The 23674-nt window shown below is 39.8% G+C and overlaps 1 protein-coding gene, 1 long non-coding RNA gene and 1 pseudogene across 4 annotated transcripts in view; 1 reads left to right on the top strand and 2 right to left on the bottom strand.

Moving 5' to 3' along the window:
- LOC136837469 (uncharacterized) overlaps positions 1-5411 on the top strand; it is a 221144-nt gene extending 215733 nt beyond the window's left edge. Inside the window, exon 6 of the long non-coding RNA XR_010852700.1 lies at positions 4430-5411. This is a non-coding gene — a long non-coding RNA (uncharacterized lncRNA). The remainder of the gene's footprint in view (positions 1-4429) is intronic.
- LOC136837468 (solute carrier family 35 member E2A-like) overlaps positions 1-23662 on the bottom strand; it is a 43182-nt gene extending 19520 nt beyond the window's left edge. The window contains exons 1-8 of one of the 3 annotated variants that reach the window (XM_067102249.1): positions 23431-23638; positions 22818-23043; positions 20774-20865; positions 20250-20457; positions 18427-18562; positions 8396-8511; positions 6964-7150; positions 3816-4019 (exon numbers count right to left, since the gene is read on the bottom strand). In XM_067102249.1, coding sequence (XP_066958350.1) covers positions 3816-4019; positions 6964-7150; positions 8396-8511; positions 18427-18562; positions 20250-20457; positions 20774-20863 — 941 coding nt within the window. In that variant the 5' untranslated portion in view covers positions 20864-20865; positions 22818-23043; positions 23431-23638. Of the gene's footprint in view, positions 1-3815; positions 4020-6963; positions 7151-8395; positions 8512-18426; positions 18563-20249; positions 20458-20773; positions 20866-22817; positions 23044-23430 lie in introns of all 3 variants that reach the window. The other 2 variants (XM_067102248.1, XM_067102250.1) reach the window with 2 other exon arrangements.
- Positions 15979-16078, bottom strand: LOC136837791 (U6 spliceosomal RNA; annotated as a pseudogene).
- Positions 23663-23674: the final 12 nt, after the last annotated feature.

Raw genomic sequence — 23674 nt, forward strand, 5'->3', positions numbered from 1 at the left:
TTGCCTCCATCCGTCTGTCGACTTTCCTTGTCACAGGGGTTGGTGAGCTTGGAAGAGGTCTGGGACTAGGAGCACAACAGGACCGAGCGGTCGCACCCTCCACTGCACTTGCACTAACAACACATTAACACTTTTATTTTTAGATCTCTTATTATCGATCACATATTATCCCTGTCTTCTGAGGGATTTTACCTGTTGGCTCAGGGCCTGAATGGCAAGCCATCAAATCATTAAGTGTTAGGTCCTTACCTGTTTCAGTAGGGTTCAGAGACTACCATTCACGGGAGAAGGATCAATAGGATAGTTAGGGGAAAAGAAATAACTATTCTAGTTATCTCTAGAAGAGTGAGACATAGTACTCTTGGCTCTTCTGGGCGGTCTTTCATTCCGTTAAACTTCAAACATACTAGGTAGGGATCCAAGGAGACTTTAAACCGCTTGCATCCCCACACACACATTTCACACTCGATGAAGTCAGATATATTTATAATTCCAAAATCCAAAAATACGAAAGCGAAAAGCCAAGCAAAGTGTACTTCACCAAAATAAGTTCACGAAAAACACAGACTACGAGCGAAATTCCATCGATGTTTGCCCGACACAGCGGCAGGGGAAGATCTGAGGAATAGTTGGAATAGTTCCAGGTACCTGGTAGAGGGCGCACAGGTGGTTCACTGACTACCCGATCAGCGTTACAGCGAAGTTTTTGGAAATTCTGCCATGACGTCAGGGACTTAAGCTATATATAACTACCAGGTAAGTTAGATGTTTAAATGTTATTTTTATATAAGTAACTTACCAGTAATTCATACTGATTCCCACATTGAATGGAGGTGGGAATGTTGGACATGATCTACCCAAAATACTATTAATAGTAATGACTGGAAAATAGAAAATTTGCTAACATTGAATCAATGTTGTTGGTTTTCCTGATAATAGAGCTGCTACAGTAGATATTGCCTCTGGTTGGCGCTCATCTTATCCAGTAGAGGCGAGGCAGTAAAGCCTGAGGGCCTACTAATACAGTAGGTGCTTTGTGGCGATGGACTAAATTCCGATGGCTGGCAAAGTACAAGATGCCTGCCCAGGGCGCAGTACCCACGAAATAACCAGAGTAAATAGTCACCGCTTTAAAATATTTTTTAAGGTGTGCAAGTTCCGGAGGCTGGTAACATAATTTTCTACTTCTCCGGGTGCCTTCTTAGTTGAAGAAATAGTTGGTGAAAAGCAGCTTGGATAAGTTGCTAGCAGGAACCTCAACGGCGCCAAAGTACGCCCGATGGCGATCTCGATAGGGAAACCTCTTCCTCCAGAAGAGACAGGAGACAGCAATAAGACTGCGTCATCCCCAGGCTGTAGGAGGAGCCTTCTGAAGCAAACAGAATATTATCCAGTTTATCTGGGTGGGTCAACTGAGGAGGAACAATGTCCGAGACGGCACTACTAAGAAGCGGTGGAGGAGGCCGGGGCGCCGGCTGGCACTCGAGGGCGCTGTGAGGGCAAGGCCAATGCTAAGCTTGTTGAGAATGGGTGCCAGTGGCGCTCAATCGCAAAATGGGAGTTTAGGTGCTTGACTTTGTTGCTGGTGTAGCCGACTGTAGAGATGGAGCGCTGGAGTGCGCTAACTCCTGATGCAGTAGCTCCTTTTATTTGACAATGAATGTCTCTGCGCCACAAGGTGCTTAGGCGCCAATTTACAACCATCGTCAGAAGAAGCAAAAGAGAATTGTTCCAGGGTATCCCAGTGACTACATGATGGGTTAGCTGAATCCTTGCCCTTCTTACAAGGAACAGGGGAAGAAATCTCAAACTCCACTGCACGCTGCTTCAGTAGGCGTGACTTGTCTGCATAGCGCTGTGCGCGCCTGGGACAAAAATCTTCGGCGCTTAATCCTTGCCCTTCTTGCAAGGAACAGGTGAAGAAATCTCAAACTTCACTGCACGCCGCTTCAGCGGGCGTGACTTGTCTGCATAGCGCCGTGTGCACTTGGGACTAAAATCTCCAGAGCTGGAGGACATACATTGAGAACTCAAGCACTCACTTGAAGGTCTTTTCAATGGCCTTTGGTTGCAATCTGGGATTCATCAACAGACTGAACTGAGGGGGCGACTGCTCGGGGGCAAACCCCACCGATCTCCCTTAGGCTGCCAGTATGGCTCCTCCCAGGTGCTGGGGAGTATGACAGTGACCTTGGCCTAGGAGAATTGGCGGGCCAAACAGCCCCCTCCTCCACTACCACTGCAATTGCAGTGGGCTCCACGAGGCGCCCTGACTCACTTTCAGACTGAACTGAGGGGGCGACTGCTCGGGGGCAGACCCTACCGACCCCCCTTAGGCTGCCAGTTTGCCTCCTCCCAGGTGCTGGGGAGTATGACAGGGATGTTTGGTCTGGCGATGGTGTTGGGGGTTGGAAACGTGAGGCCAGGTAAAGGAGATGGTTGCACAAATGGAGGAGATGGAATGGGATTGGAAGAAATTACAGGTGTGATTGCATCTGACTTAGTGGATGAATCTAACTAGATAAAAGCTTTACTAGATTCCTTAGCACAGCTTTTCATCTTCCTGTCTCTAGCTAGTTTCACAGAGATGTGCATCTAAAGTCTTCCACTTCTAATATCCCAACCATTAATCCTCACATCGTAAATCTACTGGAACATGTTTGTCCTACATGGAACACAAACAGTGTGTGATCGAGATTCTCAATTAGTTTAGTATTGCAGCTTTGCTGCAATACCTAATATTAGCACTACTGCGTGTCAGACATCCTGAAAGTCTAATACAAGTCAAAACGGGCAAAGAGTCGTCAATCAATAATCAAAATTACTTAACACTATCTTAATTGTGCAAAAGGCAACGGTTAAATACTTCAACAATTGAAGATACGTCAAACAACCAGCAAAGTATAAATTCCAAAATCCAAGCTGCTGCCAACTACAGTCCTTCAACCACAGCTGGCAGAAACAAATTGAAGCTCTTTGCTATGTTATACCTTCTCTTACGCCCGAAAGTGGGCGAGGCATGTCGCCATAACCATAACAAACTAGCGGACCTGCAATTTCAAAATTTTAGCTGCCGGTTAAAAGAAACTAATAGTTATGTAATTACTGGGTAAGTTACTTATGCAGGCAGTCCCCGGTTAACGGCGGGCTCCGTTAACGGCGATTCGGTTTTATGGGGCTTGTCTAATGACAAAAATCAGCAATTTTTGGTACCGAAAATCGCCGATTTCCACTTATCGGCGCCGATAATTGGGTATTGGCACCGATACATACCTAACAGAGTCGCTGATAACCGAAAATCGGCGCTTTTTGGCACTTATAACCGCCGAAAGTCGCCAAAAAAGTGCCGAAATCGCCAGTTTTCGGTTAGTGGCAATTTTCGGTTACCATCACACCCTCAGAAACGGAACCCCGCCGATAACCGGGGACTGCCTGTATAAAAGATGGTTTTCTTTGGAACCTAACCCCGTCGTAAGCAGGATAATACCTGTATAAGAATTTTTAGCTTGTTTTGTGTGTGTTTGAACTATCAAAATAGGCAGTTCTAGTGTTTTTAAAAGGGTTCTAAGCATTCGCTGGTTTTAGCTATTCGGGGGGGGGAGGGGTTACGCATCCCCTGCGAATATGGGTGGTTTACTGTACAGTCTTTTAAGAACTGCCTCATCTTTAGAATGTCACATTTCAGTACTAATCTTGCTGCTAAAAGAGGACATTCCTCTAGGATGACAACATTATTTCATACAGCAGAATCCACTTCACAGTTTACATGTTTGATAACAAGATTAAGAAAACAAAGAATGATGATTGCAACTTACCTGTAAGTGACGGGGTTTACATATGACATCAACACATATGCAGTGATTGTTTGACCATGGAATGATACACCATCAAGAAAAATAGCAAATGCTAAGTCATGGTTCATCTGTGCACTCAACTTCTTGAAATCCACAAGGAAATACCAAGTTGGTAGCTGGATTATAACTGCGGCCAGATTAGGATAAAACTGCAGTTCCGCTGGACTGGTGAAAAAAATTAACACATTATAAAAAGTCAAAAGGCATTCATAAAACGAAAAAATGTATATTTCTAAATTCATTATAAATGTCCTTTTTTCATGAATAACGGAACCAAAAGAAGATAAACATCCCATGGTATAGCTCACATTAATAGTAAGTTGAGACATTTTTACTGCAAACAATAGACCAGACTCCTGAGTTCATATCCTGCCACTACATGGATTACCATTGCTTGCTGTTACAAATATGTTACCTCATAATGATGTAGCAGTTGTGGATGAAACCATTTAGAAGGAATAGGGAAAAAAGCTGTTATATTAAAATAAAATATTTATATAAATGGAAATTATCAATTACTTAAATCTTTACTGTGCCCCTACAGTTTAAAAACCTTTAATTTTACTTTTTTGCAGGTGAAAAGGGCAATGGAACAGACAACATACTGCCAGGCCCAAAGGAAAAGAGACTGAGGGATGAAGGCTGGAGCTTACCTATGAAGGAAGCATTAAACCTTCCTTTAAAGGAAAAATGGTTTCTACGAAAGAGAAAAGGCAAAAGCACAAAGGAGATTCCTTAGCTTGGAGGTAGAAACAGTCAGTAATCCGTATAAACTAAGAATGATTGATTTGCAGGGTATATATGTGAGGAGAGGTATATTCATCATAAAACAAATGGGCAGTAAAAACTTATTACTTAGTTAAAAAGGATGATAAAAACTTCATCATTGTCAGCATGGACTTGAATACAGGTAGTATACCGCATTCCTGATCCAAAACTGAATTGCAGACTTTTTAATTACCCCCTTTAAACCAAAAGATGAACTTGCTAGAAATATATCCATGTGTATATTTGTACATATTACTGGGTACTCCAGTCATTCACATTACTGTTTCATTATTGAAATCATATTTTTCTTAGAAGATTCTTGAAGAGTTACAAAGTTTAAGTGTGTTGTTCATGCCTTCCAACCATCACAAGCGGAAAGCAATACAGGTGTATATGTGATAAATATGGCTGTGATAAAACAGCTTACTTGATCAACCAATGCACTTATGTCAGCAGAGCATGAGACAAAAATCCCTATAAGGCAAAATACAAGAAAATGTCTCGCATAATTATTTATAAACTATATCGGAAAACTTGAGTTTGTCAACTTGAGAATCCAAAACATCAAAAAAAAAAAAATCTTAAATCAGTTACATCATACATGGAAGAATTATTTAAAAGTTAAGAAGCAGAAAAAAGCTTGCTGGCGCTAAGAAACAAAATGTAGAATCTTACAAAAAAGACTGCATCCAACACTGACGGATCAACAATTACTGAAGAACAAGAACTGAGCATAAACAAAAGGCGAGGAGCTTATTAACCCTGACACAAACAATGCCCAAGAAAAAAGTACGTATAAAGCACATCAGAGAAAATTAATTTGAAATTATTTATACTCCACATACCAAATTAATATCAGAAATGAACTAAAGGAAAACATACACAATAATCAGGTAGAAAATTATAGTTTTTCTTTGTAAGGGGAGGAGGTTCATATGCAAAAAGTAGTATGAATTTAGACAAGGAGGAATGTGTAAAGCTCAATTATTTACTGTAAAGAAAAGTTGTCTGAAAGATTTTAGCAAAGAAAAAAGCTGTGTGCAGCATAACTACACCTACAATAGACCTTATAAAGATACAGTGTGGAAGGTGGTGAGTGTGTATAATGTAGGAGGTAATTTTTTTGTGTGAAAAGTGTTTATGATCAATATGAAGACTGTCAGAGTATTTAAAGGAGTTTTCTGGAGGGTTGAAGTCTGAGGTGAGTGATTCCTTTAGGGATTTGGGAGTAAATATAATAAATGATGGTAGGAGGGGAAAAGGGCTGGACCCCAAGATGGGTAAGGCAAAAAAAGTGCAGTTTTAAAAAGATCTGGAGAAGAAGAGTATCTATGAAACCAAACATTGGTGTTCATGGTAGGATATGCAGTATCTGGTTAACTCTCCCTTGGCAAATGGAAGGGAAACTTGTAAGCTGGTGACATTGACTGGTTGCACAGAACTGTATAAAAGTGAAGAGTGAGAAATAAGGAGACACTATATATTGTGAAAATAATAACCAACGTGGCAATGAGATAAAGATTTTTGACAGAATGAGGTCAATATGTTGATCAGTAGATATACAGACTGTTAGTCTCCAGAGAAAGTTTGGGGAGACAAAGAAAGAGGAAATGTGAGATACTTTAGTAGATACATTTCTAGTCTGCCATACAGCTAGCCTAAAAGATTCATTCTTAAATAACAGGTGAAAACTGGAGCAAAACAAAATGAAAGATGGATGATTAGGTGAGAAAGCAAACAAAAATAATAGATGTAAGACACAAGGAAAAAACTTATGCAACTGAGATTGTAGGGTCACTATAGCATGCTGTATAAGGCATACTGTAGGCAGTACCTCTCTCAGGAATTACACAAGCAATGACCAGCAGACAATTTTGCAAGCATACATTAACTAGAATGATTTGGCATGAGCAGTTAGTTCATAAAAGCAAGCATTACATTAGTAACTATAAACATTGTACAGTAAATCTTCCTCCTGTTGTTTGCACCTGACTTATTTTCATAAACACATGAAGGTCCTCAACATAAATCCTTGCCCAGCTGGAAAGTACTGCACCATTATTTTGTGGAATTATTTTGAACATGTTCTTACTTCATTAAACGGTTTCAATCTTCAGGTAAAGGATGCAAAAATTATTTATTGTATTCTCAAATCAAGGCTGAGGAGTTTCCAAATATTTAGTAGTAATAGGAGTAATGACATCTTGTCACTAATGTTTAAGACCAGTACCTTATTCAAGAACGCCTGTACAATGAAAAAACTTTCATGCAAGACATTTCTAGCAGCAGCATTTTATGTAATAAACTTGAGTTCTGAATTTAGATCATTTAAAAAACTCACTTGTATCTGTAAGTACCGTCAGAGAGTAGTGACTTGGAGACTACACTCTGCACACATTCACAAAGGTTAGTTGTCAAGGCACACAAGAATCCAATCATACTGAAGGAGAGTTCATTGCTGGAACACAGGGCTAAGCCAAGCATAACTGGGATCAGGGACAAGAACACAAAAGTTCCAGTTCGCTCACCTGCAAAAAAATTGTAGATATTTTTGGTATTTTTTCGTTTCGTAGAAATTAAGATATCCATGAAAAAATGGAGCACATGACATACAATTTTCAGTTCCCTGAACACGGCAGTCACAATAACAAAGCATGCACAGCCTATGGTTTTAACCATTCCAGTAAACGTTTTCATGAGAACATTTTGAATCAAGAAGAATTCATTACTAGGCTTTACTGTAGGAACACGAATCCTAACTAGGTAATCTTGAGAAAAAACAGGAAACCTCCAGTCTGCTCATCTGATATAAGCAGCTGAATTGTTTGTAAAGTATTAGTGCTGTACTGTGCTATGCTTATATTATTCAAGTAAGAAATTATTATTATTATCATTATGTAGTTTACCCACATGAGACACAATGTAAAATTACTAGCCATAAATCTCTATAACCAGTTTCATAAAAAAAAAAACAGATACTGCATGTTCTTTTGATAGGCATGCATATGTCATAAAGATTAATTAAAACTTTGACCTGGCTTTGTTTGCTGGATACTTCATCATTAAAAAAAGTAGTTTAACCAAGCCACTTAGTCCCTATTCTAGACTTTAAGGGGTCATCCAAAATACTTGTTTATTAATGAGAATTGAAAAGAAGAGTAAGGCAAAGCTAAAGTTGAACAAGAAGATGAGAGGAAAAGGAAACAGACAAAGAGTAAAAGCCAGAAAGAGATGAAACCAGATTTAAGGAGACATAGCAGAGACTTCAGTACTACCAAAATACTTGAATGAGTGAGTGCAATACAATGATGCGAGAACACCATTTGGCTAAAAAATCACTCTATCATCCTTTCCTGTTTAAAAAAGTTTGAAACCCCAATACTTTAAATTTGCACTGATGATTGCATGCAAATACAGGTTTACTGCAATTAACAATTTATCTAAGAAACCAAAGGATAAAGTGAAAGCTTACATCACCTTAGTCATGTTAAATACAATAGGAAAGGGATAATTATGGTATATCTACCTCACATGAAGACTGGCCTCTGCCTTATAAAACAAATAAGCAGTGTGGTTGAAGAACACAAGAAAGGAAATTCTTCCAATGTCCAAAGCACAATCACACAAGTGGTAAGCGGTAGTGGAGCAGGGGCAGTGGTATAAAACTGCAGCTCCAGTATGACAAGAAATATAACCATGCATCAAACAAAAAAATTAGAATAAAAACAAAATCTTCTACTGCAAAAAAAGTATTTGCAATAAATATTACTTACCCATAACCAGCCAAGCTATTAATACTGTAAACAAAGGTGCAGAGCTCTTCACAGTTTCTGCAAAGCTAACAGCAACAAAATAAAGAGCAATAAGGCCAAACATAATAGTCCCCAGTCTGAAAGAGAAAGAATATGTAAACTCAAGGTTAAGACTAATCTATAACTCCATCATAAAAAAAAACTGAAAAAAAAATGGATAAAACTTTATTTTACCTTGATACATTAATATTCTACAAAGACATATGACCACAAAAGTTTGTTTGCCTATTGTTTAATGGGCAACCAACACAATGAGCCTTATAAAGAATAGGGCTCTCTGTACTAGAAGACAATGTATGAATGAACAATAAAATTTAGGTTATGAAGCAAAGCACTGGGGCACTTTCAGTCATTTAGAGCTTAATGAGTGAAAAAAAGGGAGTTGGAGTCACTGGACAGTAAGATAAAGATATCCAGAAAATAAAGGAGATGAAGTACAAAGCTCTAAAGGTGAAACTGGAAGAAAACCACACAGTTGCATTGAGAAGTAATAGTTACGAGAGACTGGACAGCCAAGTGGAAGAAAGGAAGCACAAGTGGATATAATATAAAAGGTCAAGTGGTTGCAGCTAGGGGCTGAAGGGATGCTGCAAACCTGCTTTAGTGATAGATACAGTGCACTGCATGAGGTACACTGACTACACTTAACCACCTACAGGAATAATTTGTGCTGAAGATTTGTAATTAAAGTATTTACTGTACTCAGCTGCCCGGGTTTACATCCCTGATTATCAGTTCCTCTAACATATCAAAGCCAAATGTAAAAAAAAAACTTATTCACCTCTGTCCTGAAGGGAAGAAGAATAAGATGAAAAAAGTATTATTTCCATCATAGAAAGCAAGAGCTGTTTCTTATAAAAAGGAAAAAAAGTTAGTCAAATACAGGAACAAAGAAACAAGAAAAGGTTCTAAAGTTTGGTACTACATGAGGAGATAGAAACTGAAATGATTATTACCAGTAGTGCTATTCTCTCAACAAAAACCAGTTAGTTTAAGCCTAATCTAAGGTAGCATTTGCCTCCAGACACATCCCAAAAGAGGGTTCCCCCTTTCCACCTACCTGAGTATACAACCAGTTGCTGGTTAATTACCTGTATCTTACTTAACGTTTTCCTTTTTTGTGTCCCTTTACCAGCCTGAACACCTGTCATATCTGTAAGCACAGGGTTTATTGGGACAGCTGGCTGTTCACCTGCTCGGACAGTTAGGGAGTGTTCTATAATTCTTTTTGGTTATATAAATATAAACATATTTTTCTCCTTTCATCACGCTCCTTGACCAAGGTTTGCATTCCCTTAGCTTTTATCTTTGTTACCAATACTGGATACCTTGTTAGTTCAGCTATGTTTTCTCTTGCTCACGCTTTCTTGCAGCATTTTCTTTATGCTCAGCATATTGTGTATGTTGGTAAGCTTAAACTAGTATTTAGACTTATTTTTCTATACTTGCTAGCCCATGAGTACTATGTATTTAGGAAGTTAGTTCAAAATTTGACTTAGGCTAATTTCAATGTGTCTCTCTTTGCAAAATCTGGATAGTGTTATCTTCTCTTTTCTATTTTTTACTAGTTATTTGTCTTAGTGTCTGGCAAAGTTACTGTAAACATTTTGTTCTCCATATATTAGCTTACCTTGTTATTTAGCACCTAAAAAAATAAATGTTCATTTAATTCTGGTTATTTTGTAATTATTACATGTCACAATGTTGGTGTACAAGAACTTGTGGAAGACTGACTTCAGGCCTTCATGGCTAGAAGCTTAATTAATGACTATTTCTGATCTTTTGGGATATCAGTCACTGCAAGAAAATGTCCATATATTGCCAATTTACAAGCACATTGGTCAACTGCTTTACAACAGACTGCAATCTACCAAGTTTGTTGTACTTGAAGGTGGACAATAGCATGAGATTTTTCAGAAAACTTCTAATTGTCTTGAACTGCCTAAAGTGGGTCATGGGCATGGCAAGAAATACAGTACAGGCTTACTCAGTCGCTAACACATTGCTTCAGAAGTTAGATGCTGTACACAGAAGACTGACTTATTGGTTAACTGTTTTAAAAGGAATTAAAAGCATCTTGGACAAATTCACTGGCATGAAGAAGACTAATTACGTATATGTAACAGGTCTTTGAAGAAACAAATGGAAAACTCAAACTAGAAAGAGAATGTAATGGACGAAGTTCCTTGAAAACTACAGAAGAGGATATAGATAGAACAACGAACACGTACAGAATGTGACATCTAATGAGGTAAGAAAGTTAGTTTAGATACAATGTCTATCAGGTACATCAGATAGATATAGTTCTTGATATGAAAACATTTAGTAAATGACAATTCCCAGTTTGGCTTCATGCTGCAGAAATCACCAAAAAGCAGTCTTTATAATGACACACCTGCAGGAGAAATACCATGTTAAAAGAAAGGGTTATGTCATACTGTATCTGTTTGTCTTGAGAGAGATATTTGATAGTTCCAAGTCAGAGAATTAGTCAGGCAATATAACACAAGATATGGAATGTATGCAGTGGGACTTACATCATCTGAATTTGTTATAACTGCTGGTGTTCTTCAAAAATCAGAGCCAAGTCCATTTTTGTTCATCATAACAGAAGAAGCTACAAAACAAATGTAAAAAGGGAGGCTCCTGAGAGCTGCTACATGCAAGACTGGATGTTACCAGCAGATTCAGAGGTCTTAGAAACATTTAAAAGATGGAAGATTGTAATTTGGAAAAGGGGTCTGAAAATCAATCTGAATCAAACCAAACTCCTGGTGACTGGGAAGGAAATAAAGCAAAAAATACAGCAAGCAAAGTGGATGCTGTGGAAGAAGTGTAGGGGTGAATTCACTATTGTGCATCAAAAGTAATATCTAGTGATGTACATCTAAGCCATGCAAAATTCTATATAGTATCAGAGAAACAGAAAACTTACAAAAAAAATGATATTTTAATGATAAAATAAAGTTTGTTCATACTTACCTGGCAGATATATATATAATGTATTCTCCGAAGGTCCGACAGAATTTCAGGTTAAGCTGCACACGCAGTGGCCGGTCAGGTGGTTAGTACCCATTCCCCGCCGCTGGGAGGCGGGGTATCAGGAACCATTCCCATTTTCTATTCAGATTTTCTAACGCCACTGTCTCCTGAGGGGAGGAGGAGGGCAATATAAATATATATATCTAGTTAAGTATGAACAAACTTTATTTTATCATTAAAATATCATTTTGTTCATGAGACTTACCTGCCAGATATATATATAGCTGAATACCACCTTTGGAGGGGGTAGAGACAGCCAAGAATTAGGGAAACCAATTATTGGTAAAATTATTGGTTCCTTATCTGATAGCTTGAGCTGACTGAGTGGTTACTGTCACTCTAGTCTGCTTCTGCTTTACTAGAGACCCCAGCGAGGTAGTGACCTGCATAGCTGGCTACTTTCTAGATGATCTGTCAACGGGCGTGACCACAATGTGACTAGATCATAGCCCATACAAAGAGGACAAAAGAGCACACTAACCACCTGACCAACACCTAAAGCGTTAGTTTGCAAAGGATTGGGAAGACTGCCTCCAGTAGTCGACCCAACAACCACAAAAACACAATTAAAAGGGGATAGATCAGAGGTTGCCTTGTCCCCAAGGTTGCTGAAGCAGCAATGTATGGTCCCAGCGAAAAGCAATTTCAGATGCTACCTAAACATCTTGCCAAGAGTGTGAGGCAAACACCGAATTGACTTCATGTAAAAATGTGGCACTAAAAATGTCACTGAGTACCATTTTTTCTTGAACGCCATGGAGGTAGCAACTGCCCTCACCTCAGTGAGCTGCTAACTCAACAACTTGAAGTTGGAGTCGCCACACCAGAGTGTGCGCCCTTAATGATTATCTCAATGAAGAATGCCAGTGCATTCTTCGACATAGGTTTAACTGGTTGCCTCACAGAACACCATAAAACATCCAATGGACCACGAGTGTCCTGTGTTCTTTAAGGTAGTACTTGAGAGCTCTAACTGGACATAGAACTCCCTCAGGTTCCTGTCCAATAAGGTCTGCTAAACCTTAATTTCAAAGTGTCTAGGCCAAGGGTTAGAAGACTCTATCATTCTTAGCCAAGAACTTAGGGCTTAAAGAATAGACAGCATTGTGTTCCTTGAAGCCCCCATGACGTCCTCTAACTTCTCTCACTCTCTTCGCCATGAGGAATGCCAAGCTTCGAGCAACATCCTTAAGAGATGCAGAGGGAGAGGCTCAAAGGACTAAACATCAAAAACTTGAGCATTACGCCCAAGTTCCAAGCAGGGGAAATCAGCTGAGGAACCTTGGACGCCTTTGGAAAGGGCTCGTAAGATCGTGGAGGTCCTTATTGTCAGACAAAGCTAATCCTCTGTGTCTGAATACAACCGAAAGCATGCTCCGATAACACTTGATAGTCGGAACTGCTATATCGAAGTTTTTCTTAAGTAAAGGAGAAAAAATCCGCAACCTGGCTCACAGTGATAGAGGAAGAGGAAAAAGCCCTTTCTTTCTACACCAACCTTGAAGGTTGCTCACTACCCTAGATATATCCTTTAGATGAAGAACTTCTGGCTCTGAAGCGATGGCCCGTGCCACCTGGCCAGAAAACCCCTTCGCTCTGACCAAGTTTGATAGTCTGAAAGCAGTCAGGTTCAGAGCGGGAGATTCAAAGATATCTCGTGAAGTGGGTTTGTATGAGCAGGTCTGCTCCTCAGGGAAGGGTCTCGAACGCCTACCAACCAGAAGAGAAACTCCGAGAACCAGTGGTTCAAGGCCAAAACATGGGGATGAGAGTCATCCTCGTCCCCTTGTGAGGCCGCGAACTTGGGCGTATGACTTCTCCCAGAATTTAGAACGGGGAAAAAAGGCGTGAACATCTATTCCCGTCCAATCCCAGGAAGAGCAACTAGAACTGCCCCAGGGTCGAGTACGGATGAGCTTTACAGAGGAGCCTCGCTGTTCTTGAGGTCATGAAAATATCCACAAGATGGCGACCCTAAAATTTCCAAAATCTTGGCAAACCTCCTGATGAAGGGTCCATTCCTTCGCAGGAGTCGATGGCGCCAACAGAGCAGGTCTGTCAACATTTTCGACCTCTGCCACAAAACTTGTGAGAATCGAAATGTTGCGAGCATAGGCTCAAAGAATAATCTCTCTTGCAAGGCTGAACAGGAACAAGTATTGTCCGAGTTTACAGAACTACACGATTGCAAACTTGGACCTCAAGAATTGGCGAAAAAAGATAGCCGCCACATCTTTGAAGACGATGTGCCAGGACACCTGTTCCTCTCCAGGTTCCTAACACTTTCTCTCCTCTAGTGTTGCCCCCAACCTGTTGACGACCCTGTCGGAAAACAACACTAGGTTGGGGTTCAGAAGCTTGAGGAGATCCCCTTTCTGCACTTCCATGGATCGAGCCACCACCACAGATCCTCTTTATATAAGGAAGAATTCTCACCCCTCTTTCAAGTCTTCCTTGCTTTGTCAGTTCTCCAACAAAAGAACTGAAGAGGCCTGAGATGCCGACTCCCAGAAAACAAACTTCTCCAGCGAGGAAATGGTCCCAGCAGACTCATTCCTTCCTTCACCTAGCATGTTTCCTTTTCCAAGAAGGCCAAACTTTTCGTGACATAGAAGTTGCCGTTCTTGCGACGGAGACGCTATAAAAGCCGCTGAATAAGATCTGGAATTTGAGACACAATGGACAGTGAGGATCAGCTGCGACTTCTCCACAGACCAGAAGTCCCAGGGACTTCACGAGTTGCAGAGTCAACTGAAGGTCCTCCAGATACCTTTCGCTCGACGCACGCCGAATCAACCAGTCGTCCAAGTAGAGTGAGATCCTGACGGCGACAGATGCAACTGCATCGCAACGCTTTTTCATGAGACGTAAACACCCTCGGAGCAAAATGTGACGCTAACAGCATCTGGTGTTCCCAGGCGTCAACCATCCAAGTACTGACCAGACCCAACGTTGCTTAACTTCTGATCGGACTGGAGAAGCGGTGTTTTCAACGCGGTATGGCCGCTGTGCAGAGTCCAAAGCAGAGAGCCTGAACTGGTACGTCTAGTCCCCAAGACAACCTGAGATACTTCACCGAACGTGGGATGAATTGGGGCGTGAAGATAAGTATCTTGGAGATCCAAAGATACCATCCAATCCCCGGGATGAAGGGCTCAGTATTGACTGGCGAGGTCTCCATCTTGAACTTTTCCTTCGGACCAAGCTGTTCGACCTGTTGACGCCCAAGACGGGTCTCCAGCCTACTGAAAGTTTCGGGACTAGAAACAATCTGTAGTAAAACTCGGGAACACTGAGTCCAATATCTGTTCCATTGCTCTCCGCAAACATCTGTTCGAAAGCAGGTCAAACAATTTTCTGTTTGACAGGAAGGCAGTTGGGAAACAAAAACAAAAGAGGAGACAGGAAGGGAATCATAACCTCTCTCTAACAGTAGGAGGGACCAAACGCCTGCCCCTCACTCTTTCCAGGCTTGTGCAAATGAAGCCTGGTTGCAAAGGAGTCACTTGCTACCTCTCTTGAAGTGACATTCCTTCGAAAAAAAAAACTCTTTTCTCGTGGTGCTGGTCTCGTGGTTGCTTCCCATGGAAGCCCTTTGTTATGCAAACATTTAGCCTTCTTTACTTTTTGTATCTGAGATCGGTGCAAGCGTTATGAAGGAGATGCAGTTTGAATGTCGATAACTTTAGTTTTGAGAAAACGATATTTTTTTTTTTTTTTTTTTTTTTTTGTTTTTTTTGCTTCTCTGTGTATTTATTTGCTTGCCGTTACACAGTTTGATGTTTTTATGACATAATGAAAGCCAAAAATAGACCTGCAAAGTAATATAACTTCGCTAAATGAAGCTAAATGAAGCGAAAATCAAACACGCCGAGGTTGGCCAGCTGTGACGCTTTACTTAGTCAAGCTCTGAGCTGCTACTGACTGACTGCCACTGACTGCCCTGCGGCATTCTCTGTTCGCTGATGCGCATTATGTCCACAGGGTTGCCATAGATCGCATTAGATATTATTTCAGCTAAAAGGAAATTACCACCGATATACTGACAATATCATTACATCATATGAAAAAATGTAATTTGACTATGATAGGTTACTGTTTTGTTTATAACTTCTAACCGTATAACTTTTAAATAAAACTTTCTGAGAAGATAGTCAGATATGTATGATGCCATATATAAAATATCCCAGAAAATTTTATTTCCGATTTTTTTGTCAAACGCTCCTTAAGACAAAGACAACTACAGGGGTGAGAGAGAGGAGCCGACGGTTGAAAAGTCTCAGGAAACAGATCCCTAAGAAAAAAACCAGAGTCTGATAATCAGAGGAAGAAGAAGACGAAAGAAGTTTCTTCTTCATACAAAGGCTGTGACGAAAGAGGATGTTCTTCCGCAGCTGGTGGGTCTTGGAGTGAGTGGTGAAAGTAGTTCCGACTCGCCGACACGTAAGCGGAACTCCCGCGAACGTACAGCAAGTCACCAACTAGAGTAATGATAGTAAACATAAAATGTGGAACGCCACGATTAGCGTGTCATCCTTGCGCAAGAGCCATGCTAATCTTCTCTGTATCGTTCCACTAGTATATGCACTGCCGGGCAAGTACTGGCTAAATTAAGAAGGACATCAAAAGTTGAAGCGGTAGTTGTGCGGCGATGAACAACTGAGCGTGTCAACACAAGACTTGAAGCTTTACGGGCGGAGCGAAGAGCGCCATGGCGTGACGCCATGAGACGCCCGTGGCAAGTACAGAAGAGAGTCACAGCGTACCATGCTGGTTACCAGCGGCTGTGGCCGAGCCGTCAAGGCCAAGGTGAGGAGCGCTGAAGCGGAGAAGCGCACGAAGAGCAGACGCTGCCTGGCGCGAGACAAGAGAAAAGGCCAACACCTCAACTCGGGGGAAGACGAATAGGCCACTAAACACTCTCTAGAAGACAGACGCTTCTGTATCGCTTCCCGGCTGGAGACGCATGGTGAAAGTCTGTACCTCTTAACAGGCAGATCTGAATCTTGAAAGGTTCATGAGAGCATCCAGCTGTTGTTGCAAACCCAACAAAAATCTTACGCTGGAGAAGCCACTCTCGGAGAAGGGCTGAACCTGAGAGAAGGAAAGGGGCGAGAGACGTATACTTCCTTCCACACAGGGAAGAAGCTTCAGCCCTTGCCTTAGCGACAGGGGGGTCGAGTAGAGTGACTGAAAACACTTTATTCTCTTCTGCAGAGGAATATCCACGCAACTTTCGGGAAGAGTACAAACGCTCAGAGGAAGAGGACGTGAAGCCGCCCTCTCCTGCTTCTCTTAAGAGGGCGAGAGTCCAACCGAGAGCCCAACCCCCGTGGCGAAGGGGGAGGACGGTCGGGAGGACGAGAAGCAATCCTCAGATGCGTGCCTGGAGCACTCCATCCTGGCAGCCTGGGTAGCGCCATCAGGACCCGGCCGGGGACGCCAGATCGGTGGGAAGCCCCGTAACCTCATGCTGCTTTCTCGACATGCCCTCCCTGGTCCTGGGAGTCTGACAGAGGTCCAGGCCTAGAGGCACATAGGGGCCGATCTGACGCCCCCTCCACAACACTAGGGCACTAGCACTAACACTATGCGCTTGAATTGCATTCACTTTAGTTTCAAGAGCACGATTGACTCCACACGAGCCAGGGAATTACCAACTGCAGCAACAAACTACAGGGTTAGTAATAAATTACTACAGGGTTACTTAGTAGGAGAAAACCCTGACTGTCCAACTATGATGCACTCTAGAGGAAGATTTCCTCAGCCTATCACGCCCAATTAAAGCATATAGGCTTCATATATCTTCCATCACCCTCAGACAATCCCACACATTCATTACCGATTATCATAGAGCATTGAACACCCTTACATATCATACATAAAGAGTGAGAACTATCAAAGCCTCGATAGCCTCACCTTACATTCACCCAAGCTACAGACTCGATAGCTAGAGGTAAGACATCTTAATTATAAGAAAGTCAAAAGCAAAATCAAAACGGTCCACAAAGAGCGTATGCCAAGTCACAGATCCAGTCGAATACCAAAAACAACCAAAATACTTAAGTGACAACAAAATTGAAACTAAAGGCGGAGGAACTGGACAACAAGTGCTGACAGTCCGCACAGAGAAAATCTGGATAGAAAATGGGAATGGTTCCTCTTGATACCGCCTCCCAGCTGGCGGGAATGGGCACTAACCACCTGACCGGGAAACGGCGCGCAGCCGCGACTTTGAAATTTGTCGGACCTTTCGGAGAATACAGCAGCCATATATCTGGCAGGTAGTCTCATGAACAAAATGGAGATTTTGAAGAGGAGTGATAATGACATGGCTGAGTACATTTTGAAGATCATAATACATATGAAGGAAGAAGTTCCTTGTAGTTGTGGTGCTCAGAAGCTATAAAACATTAAGATTTCAAAGATGGACACTGTTTGGGTATATGAAAGGGAAAAGAGGAGCAGCTGGTCAGAAGCATAATACTACAGTACAGATGAAAGAAGTAGGCTGATGACGAGTAGAAAACAGATAAACATGGAAAAAGTACATAGAAGAAAACCTGTATCAGAAGGAAAGTCAGCCAGAAAATGCACAAGACAGAAGAGGGAGAACTCATTCCTCATAAAAATCAAGTAAATGGAAAATATGAAGTAAAAATGTTAATGACGACAATGAACCGTATACTGTAGTGTGGAAAAGCACGATAGTAAGCGTTTAACAAAGCGCAATCACTGTTCTCAAGAGAATATGTTGTTCTTAACAAGGAAGAGGCCAAAACTTCATAAGAGCTCATACACTGCAGCCAACTGACCCATCCACAGACTAATGTCAAGACGAAAAATTCTGTTTTTTGACCAGCCTACTCAAATTTATTTTTGGAAACTTGAGCATCTCCGATATATCGATTAGATTCTATTTAATAATGAAAATGTGAAACATTACTTACTGTAAAAATCCTAGAGTAATCATGCTTTTCTTAAAATTTTCTGGTTTTCTTTGTCCTGTAACGGGACGATACGTGCCAAGTGGAAAACGTAGCTGAATTAAACCACAAATCATTGTTATCATCATCTGCATGCCGCCTGTAATGCAAAAGAATCAACGTAAAAAATCTGTAAAAAAAAAAAAAAAATGCCAATTTCAATCATGAATGATAATTACAGTACGTCTTTGTTATACAGTCGTATACTGTACCGTAGTATAGAGACAATAAAAAAGGTTTGATGAATGGGTAACAAAAAAAAAAAGGGGACTGATATTAAGATTATTTACCTAAACTAATCTGCCTCTAATAAATCTAATAAAAACCTTGATGTAATAAGGAAAAATTCCATTGATAATATTACTAAAAGGCTTGGAACCAAACACTATACTAAACAAGCACATTTACTTTAAAATCCAAAGAACAATGCACACAATTGTCAGGGATGAGAAGGGATGCCAGTTTTATTTAAGACTACTACAACCTTAATGAGGAAAATAAATGCTACATGCTAAAATATCACTAAATAAGTCAAGTCTGACTTCTTTATTCATGTACAGTATTGTTATTTTACTTGTTACTGCTTGAAAAAAAATAGCAGAACTTACCAGCATTTGTATAAAAATTAATTACACTTCACATAAATATTCATTATTTATTTGGGTTGGTAGGCAGTCAGTTACTACAACAGGTCTGTATGATGCCCTGAATTATACAGTATAAGATAAACTTGCTCATTCTTGCAATGAGCAAAACTGCCTGTAGCTGGGACTAAACAAACTACCCGTGGTTATTATATACCAGTCCACTTATATAGGTCAACAAGACAACCTTAGAAATGTGTACTGTTCACTAGTCATAAAGTTAAAGTTTTGAAAACATAGTTTAAAGCTTGTCATACAGCAAAACGCCTCATATAAAAAAATATTGCTACATAAGCATGCTATCACCGTGCCTGGAATAAACTACGACTGCTGGTACTGCACTTAGGATCCTTCTGCATCCCAAAAACATTTAAGAGAAAGATCTACTGTACTTTTTCAAAACTATTGTTAAAAGGGATTGTATCTGCCTTCTCCATGTAACTAGGTGCATTTAACATCTCACAAAAACATAAAATCAGGTCCAATTTTAATCTCTGCTGCTTCACCATCAAAATAAGTATTGCCAGTGTACTATGAAATGTACCAATCGACTTGCCAGTTTCATCAATCTAAACAAGTAGTCTTATTTGCAAGACATCCAGATCTCAAACCATAGAAAGTCTGTCCAACCATCCTGTGCTATCTCGGGGATAAAGGGCCTTAATACAGTACACATCAGAAGTTAGGCACACCACTTTCAAAAGTTAATCAATAAACAGAAAAGTAAGTGTGGTAAATTATCACTCACATCATGTTAAAAATCTGTAATACTGATAGTCAATGTCAACTTTCCTTCAGTTTAGAGCAAAGGATGCAAAAAAAAAAAAAAAAAATTAAGAAAGTTCAAAGAGGTAGTGTAGAAATATATACAGTATTCTCATTGCATGACTAAATAAAGGTATGAAAAACAGTTCTATTCCCAATTACCTATAACTGTCTCAACCAGCAGCTAACTGATTTTATATTAGTATACTACAAGCAGTGGTCTTAAGGCTTTTATTTATCAGATAAAATCCTGCATCCTCTGGGCTATTATCAAACCCAATATCCAATATAGCCTACAATAATAATAAAACAGTATAAAAAAGGCTGACAACTAAAATAAAATTCTACCTCAGTATAGTAAAATATAAAGCTACGTACAGAGAACATGAGGGTCTGCTTTTTGGTACGAGAGGATATACTTGTTGAGGAAGAGAGTAAAGCCACTAAAGATGTACCAAAGAATAAGGAAACATATCGCTCGAGGATGTTGAAGGCCAGGATTTTTCTTTGCTCTATGAACGGACTTGACATTGATGCCATCTTCTTGAATAAAAACACTTCCATCTTCACCATCAGAAAGGTAAGCCTAGAAAAAACATAATAATTCAATAAAGAGGCAGGTGGTAAATGCATTCAATTTTCTACAATAACTAGCAATATGATCACGGAAATCATATACTGAACGTACTGTAGTTTCCTTTGAGGTTTCTTACTGCTTCAGTCAAGAGCATTCTCATATCCTTTTATTTTGAATAGCTTGTTTTCTGAAGAATAAATATTAAAAACTGACTTGCAACAGGACAGTTTTAACAATATAGAGTATAAAACTAATCTGTAATTCAACTTTGTATATAAAAATGTCAAAACACAAGAGTGTAAGAGGTCTAAAATGGAGGACTCACCTTTTTCTCTGACATACTTGGCATTCGACTACGACTAGTTGTAAACAGAAAAGGGTTTCTTGAACTAAGGAATTTTGATCCAAAAGACATGCCTGTGGAAAAGAATAATTCAGGATTACGCAATGAAAAATATATCTGAAAAGATTTACAATTTAAAGAATCATATCAGGCTCTGAAGACCCAAATATTGTAGTTTTTTACATATGAAGATACTAATTTTACCTCTACACAAAATAGAAGTATGAAACATAAGTAAACATGTCACAGTAGCACATCATCACTGCCTTCTTTATAATTTATATTTCAGGTTTTCTTTTTACAAGGTTTTAGATGAAATGAGTTCTCACCAATCTCTCCTGCTCCGAGTATGTTCTGACTGAATACCCATCTCATCTATATGTAATATTTTTTATATAACACAAGTTACAAACTCCTTATCTATATAGGAGTGATTCACTCATAAATGGTTCTTCTCCAAAATACATACTACTGTATTTAAAAAGTCCAATAGTACCTCCCAGCTGTAAGGTAAGGAATATGCTGTGCGCAACGCTTAGGGGGACACAGGCCAGTTAGGACCTGACATGTCAAGGTTGGGTTGAGATTAATTTTTGCATTTTACTTCTGATGTATGGCACTCCAAGTCAAGTTAAAGATTAGATGCTTAGGTTATGTTAGGTTAGGTTAGATAATGGAAAGTAAGGTTAGGCTGCATCCCTGTGCTCTATGTCAGGTTTGGTGGAGGAGGGGGTGCTGTCCACGAAGTCAAAAAAAACCTTGAGCCCTAGGTTTGGAGGCATCCTTGTACAGTAATTGGTCTTACGATATCTTTGTCCTTTACATGTGTTTTTAGATTGATACTGATGGAGGTTTTGAATCAAGTAAGGCAAGAACTGACTTCCTAGGTAAGGTTGGCCTTGTCACATCCTAGTAAATATAGATATGACAAAGTAAATATAGATATGAACCATGCATGTTTCCAATTGTTTTTCTTGTGATTAATGCACTGGAGGATATTTCTGGCTGATGGAGCAATGTAGTACTCATTTCTGCTTTTGTCCTAAACCATTTACCCCTGAGATCACTCCACAAATATTGGATAGGTGAACTTGAGGAAACAAAATTTTGTGGTTTTCACCAAACATATTCCAAACGCAAAACATGTTAGGTATGCATTTGGAAAAATATACGACCATGACTCATGGGATTACTAAGAAAACTGAAATAATCAGAAAAGGTCTTGATGATGAACTGAAACAGCCGCAACTACGGTTTGTTATCACTCAGATGTGACATCATGTAAAACTATTTTTTATTATCTAAACTAAAGTAACTTTTCTCCTACAGTGTTTAAAACTGATTTTCACGCTTCTGGATGTGCAGTCATCCGCTATCTTTGATTCTTCTACATTGTAATTTAAAGTTTTTTACCACTTCTATATGTTTATTTATTAGTAACATTACACTTTAGAATATCTCTTTTACAGCAAAGTACGTTAAGCTAGGCCATATCATTATCATTAACTTTCTCTTTGAAAATCAGAAGTGAAGATAAGAGAAGCATTTGGACTAAGGAAAGCTAAAATGAACAACTGAGGGTTTGTTTTCCATTTTACCTTTCACTTTTCCAAACGTTTACATAGCCTATTAGGTTCATGGGATACACATCACACAATGACATAGCCTATAACCAATTAATAATTGTTAGGCTACTACAATGCTGATCAGCCTATGTGGACTGCTATCATAAAAGTTATGATGTAGCTTATCAATTGTCACTGAACGACAACCTATCTGAAATGGTGTGAAACCCCTGATTTTTATAAAGCTGTAGTTGAAAAGTTGTTTACTTTTAAGTCATGGAAAACAGTTTTGTACCACAAGCTGTGTAAGAGAGAGAACAAACCCCATTCATGGCCATTTTGGTTTACTTTTGATTCCGGTGACAAAAACTAAAGGTAGAACTATATAGTAGCTCCTTGGTGGCGACTGCCTTCTAACTTAACTTTTTCTACAGTTTTTTGGTTGCTAATTATGAATTTACCTTTAATTTTTGGTGCTTGAGTGTAATTAACCTGTAATTAACCCCTGAAGTCCATCCAACAAGGGGTTTCCATACGCGATCTTCACAAGACAGAACAGTTCATATCCCGTCAGGCAAGTGCAATAACTTGTTAACGTGGTGCCAACCCCCAGGCCAGTACTACCAAACACGAAGGGACATTCCATTTGGCCGACAACAAACAGATGCACCGCCAGTATCTGAACCCCTAAAAGTGTAGAAAAAACCAATTGAAAAGGTAAAATCAGGTGCGGAGCTAATATATAGAATTACCAAACTAAAAATATACTTGGCTATATACCTGATTAACTCATGGGTTTGTGGTGAAATTAATTTGTCATATAGACTAATTATAAGGAATTTGCAATAAACAAATACCAATCTCGATGGACAAAGGCCTATGGTGGCCTTGACTTGGTCTACGTCAAGGTGTATCATACTGGAGTGTGTAGTACTAGGCCTATAGGCATGAGCAAGGTCAACAAATTGTCTCAGAAATTAAAAGACACAAATAAACGGCAACTCAAAAGCAGAATTAAATCCAATGGCCTTCACTCCCACCTATAGCCAAGGCCCTACCCATTTTAATGCCTACCGCAAATTTTGAAGATTAGGCTAACTTGACCATTTCCTCTGAATGGATGCAAAGACACCCGAATCACATTTTAAAATTGAGGGAGATTTTAGCAAAATGCTGTCCTGGATGCTGTTACACGACACAAGAGTAATTCGGTACCAGTTTTACTTCAGGCCAAGGTTGAATACGGCACTGAGGCTGTCTACTGTGTAGTTTGACACATCACAAATCTCTGTAAACAAATACATCTTTACAATCTAAT

Source organism: Macrobrachium rosenbergii, chromosome 59 (assembly GCF_040412425.1).
Source record: "Macrobrachium rosenbergii isolate ZJJX-2024 chromosome 59, ASM4041242v1, whole genome shotgun sequence".
Lineage (NCBI taxonomy): Eukaryota > Metazoa > Arthropoda > Malacostraca > Decapoda > Palaemonidae > Macrobrachium > Macrobrachium rosenbergii.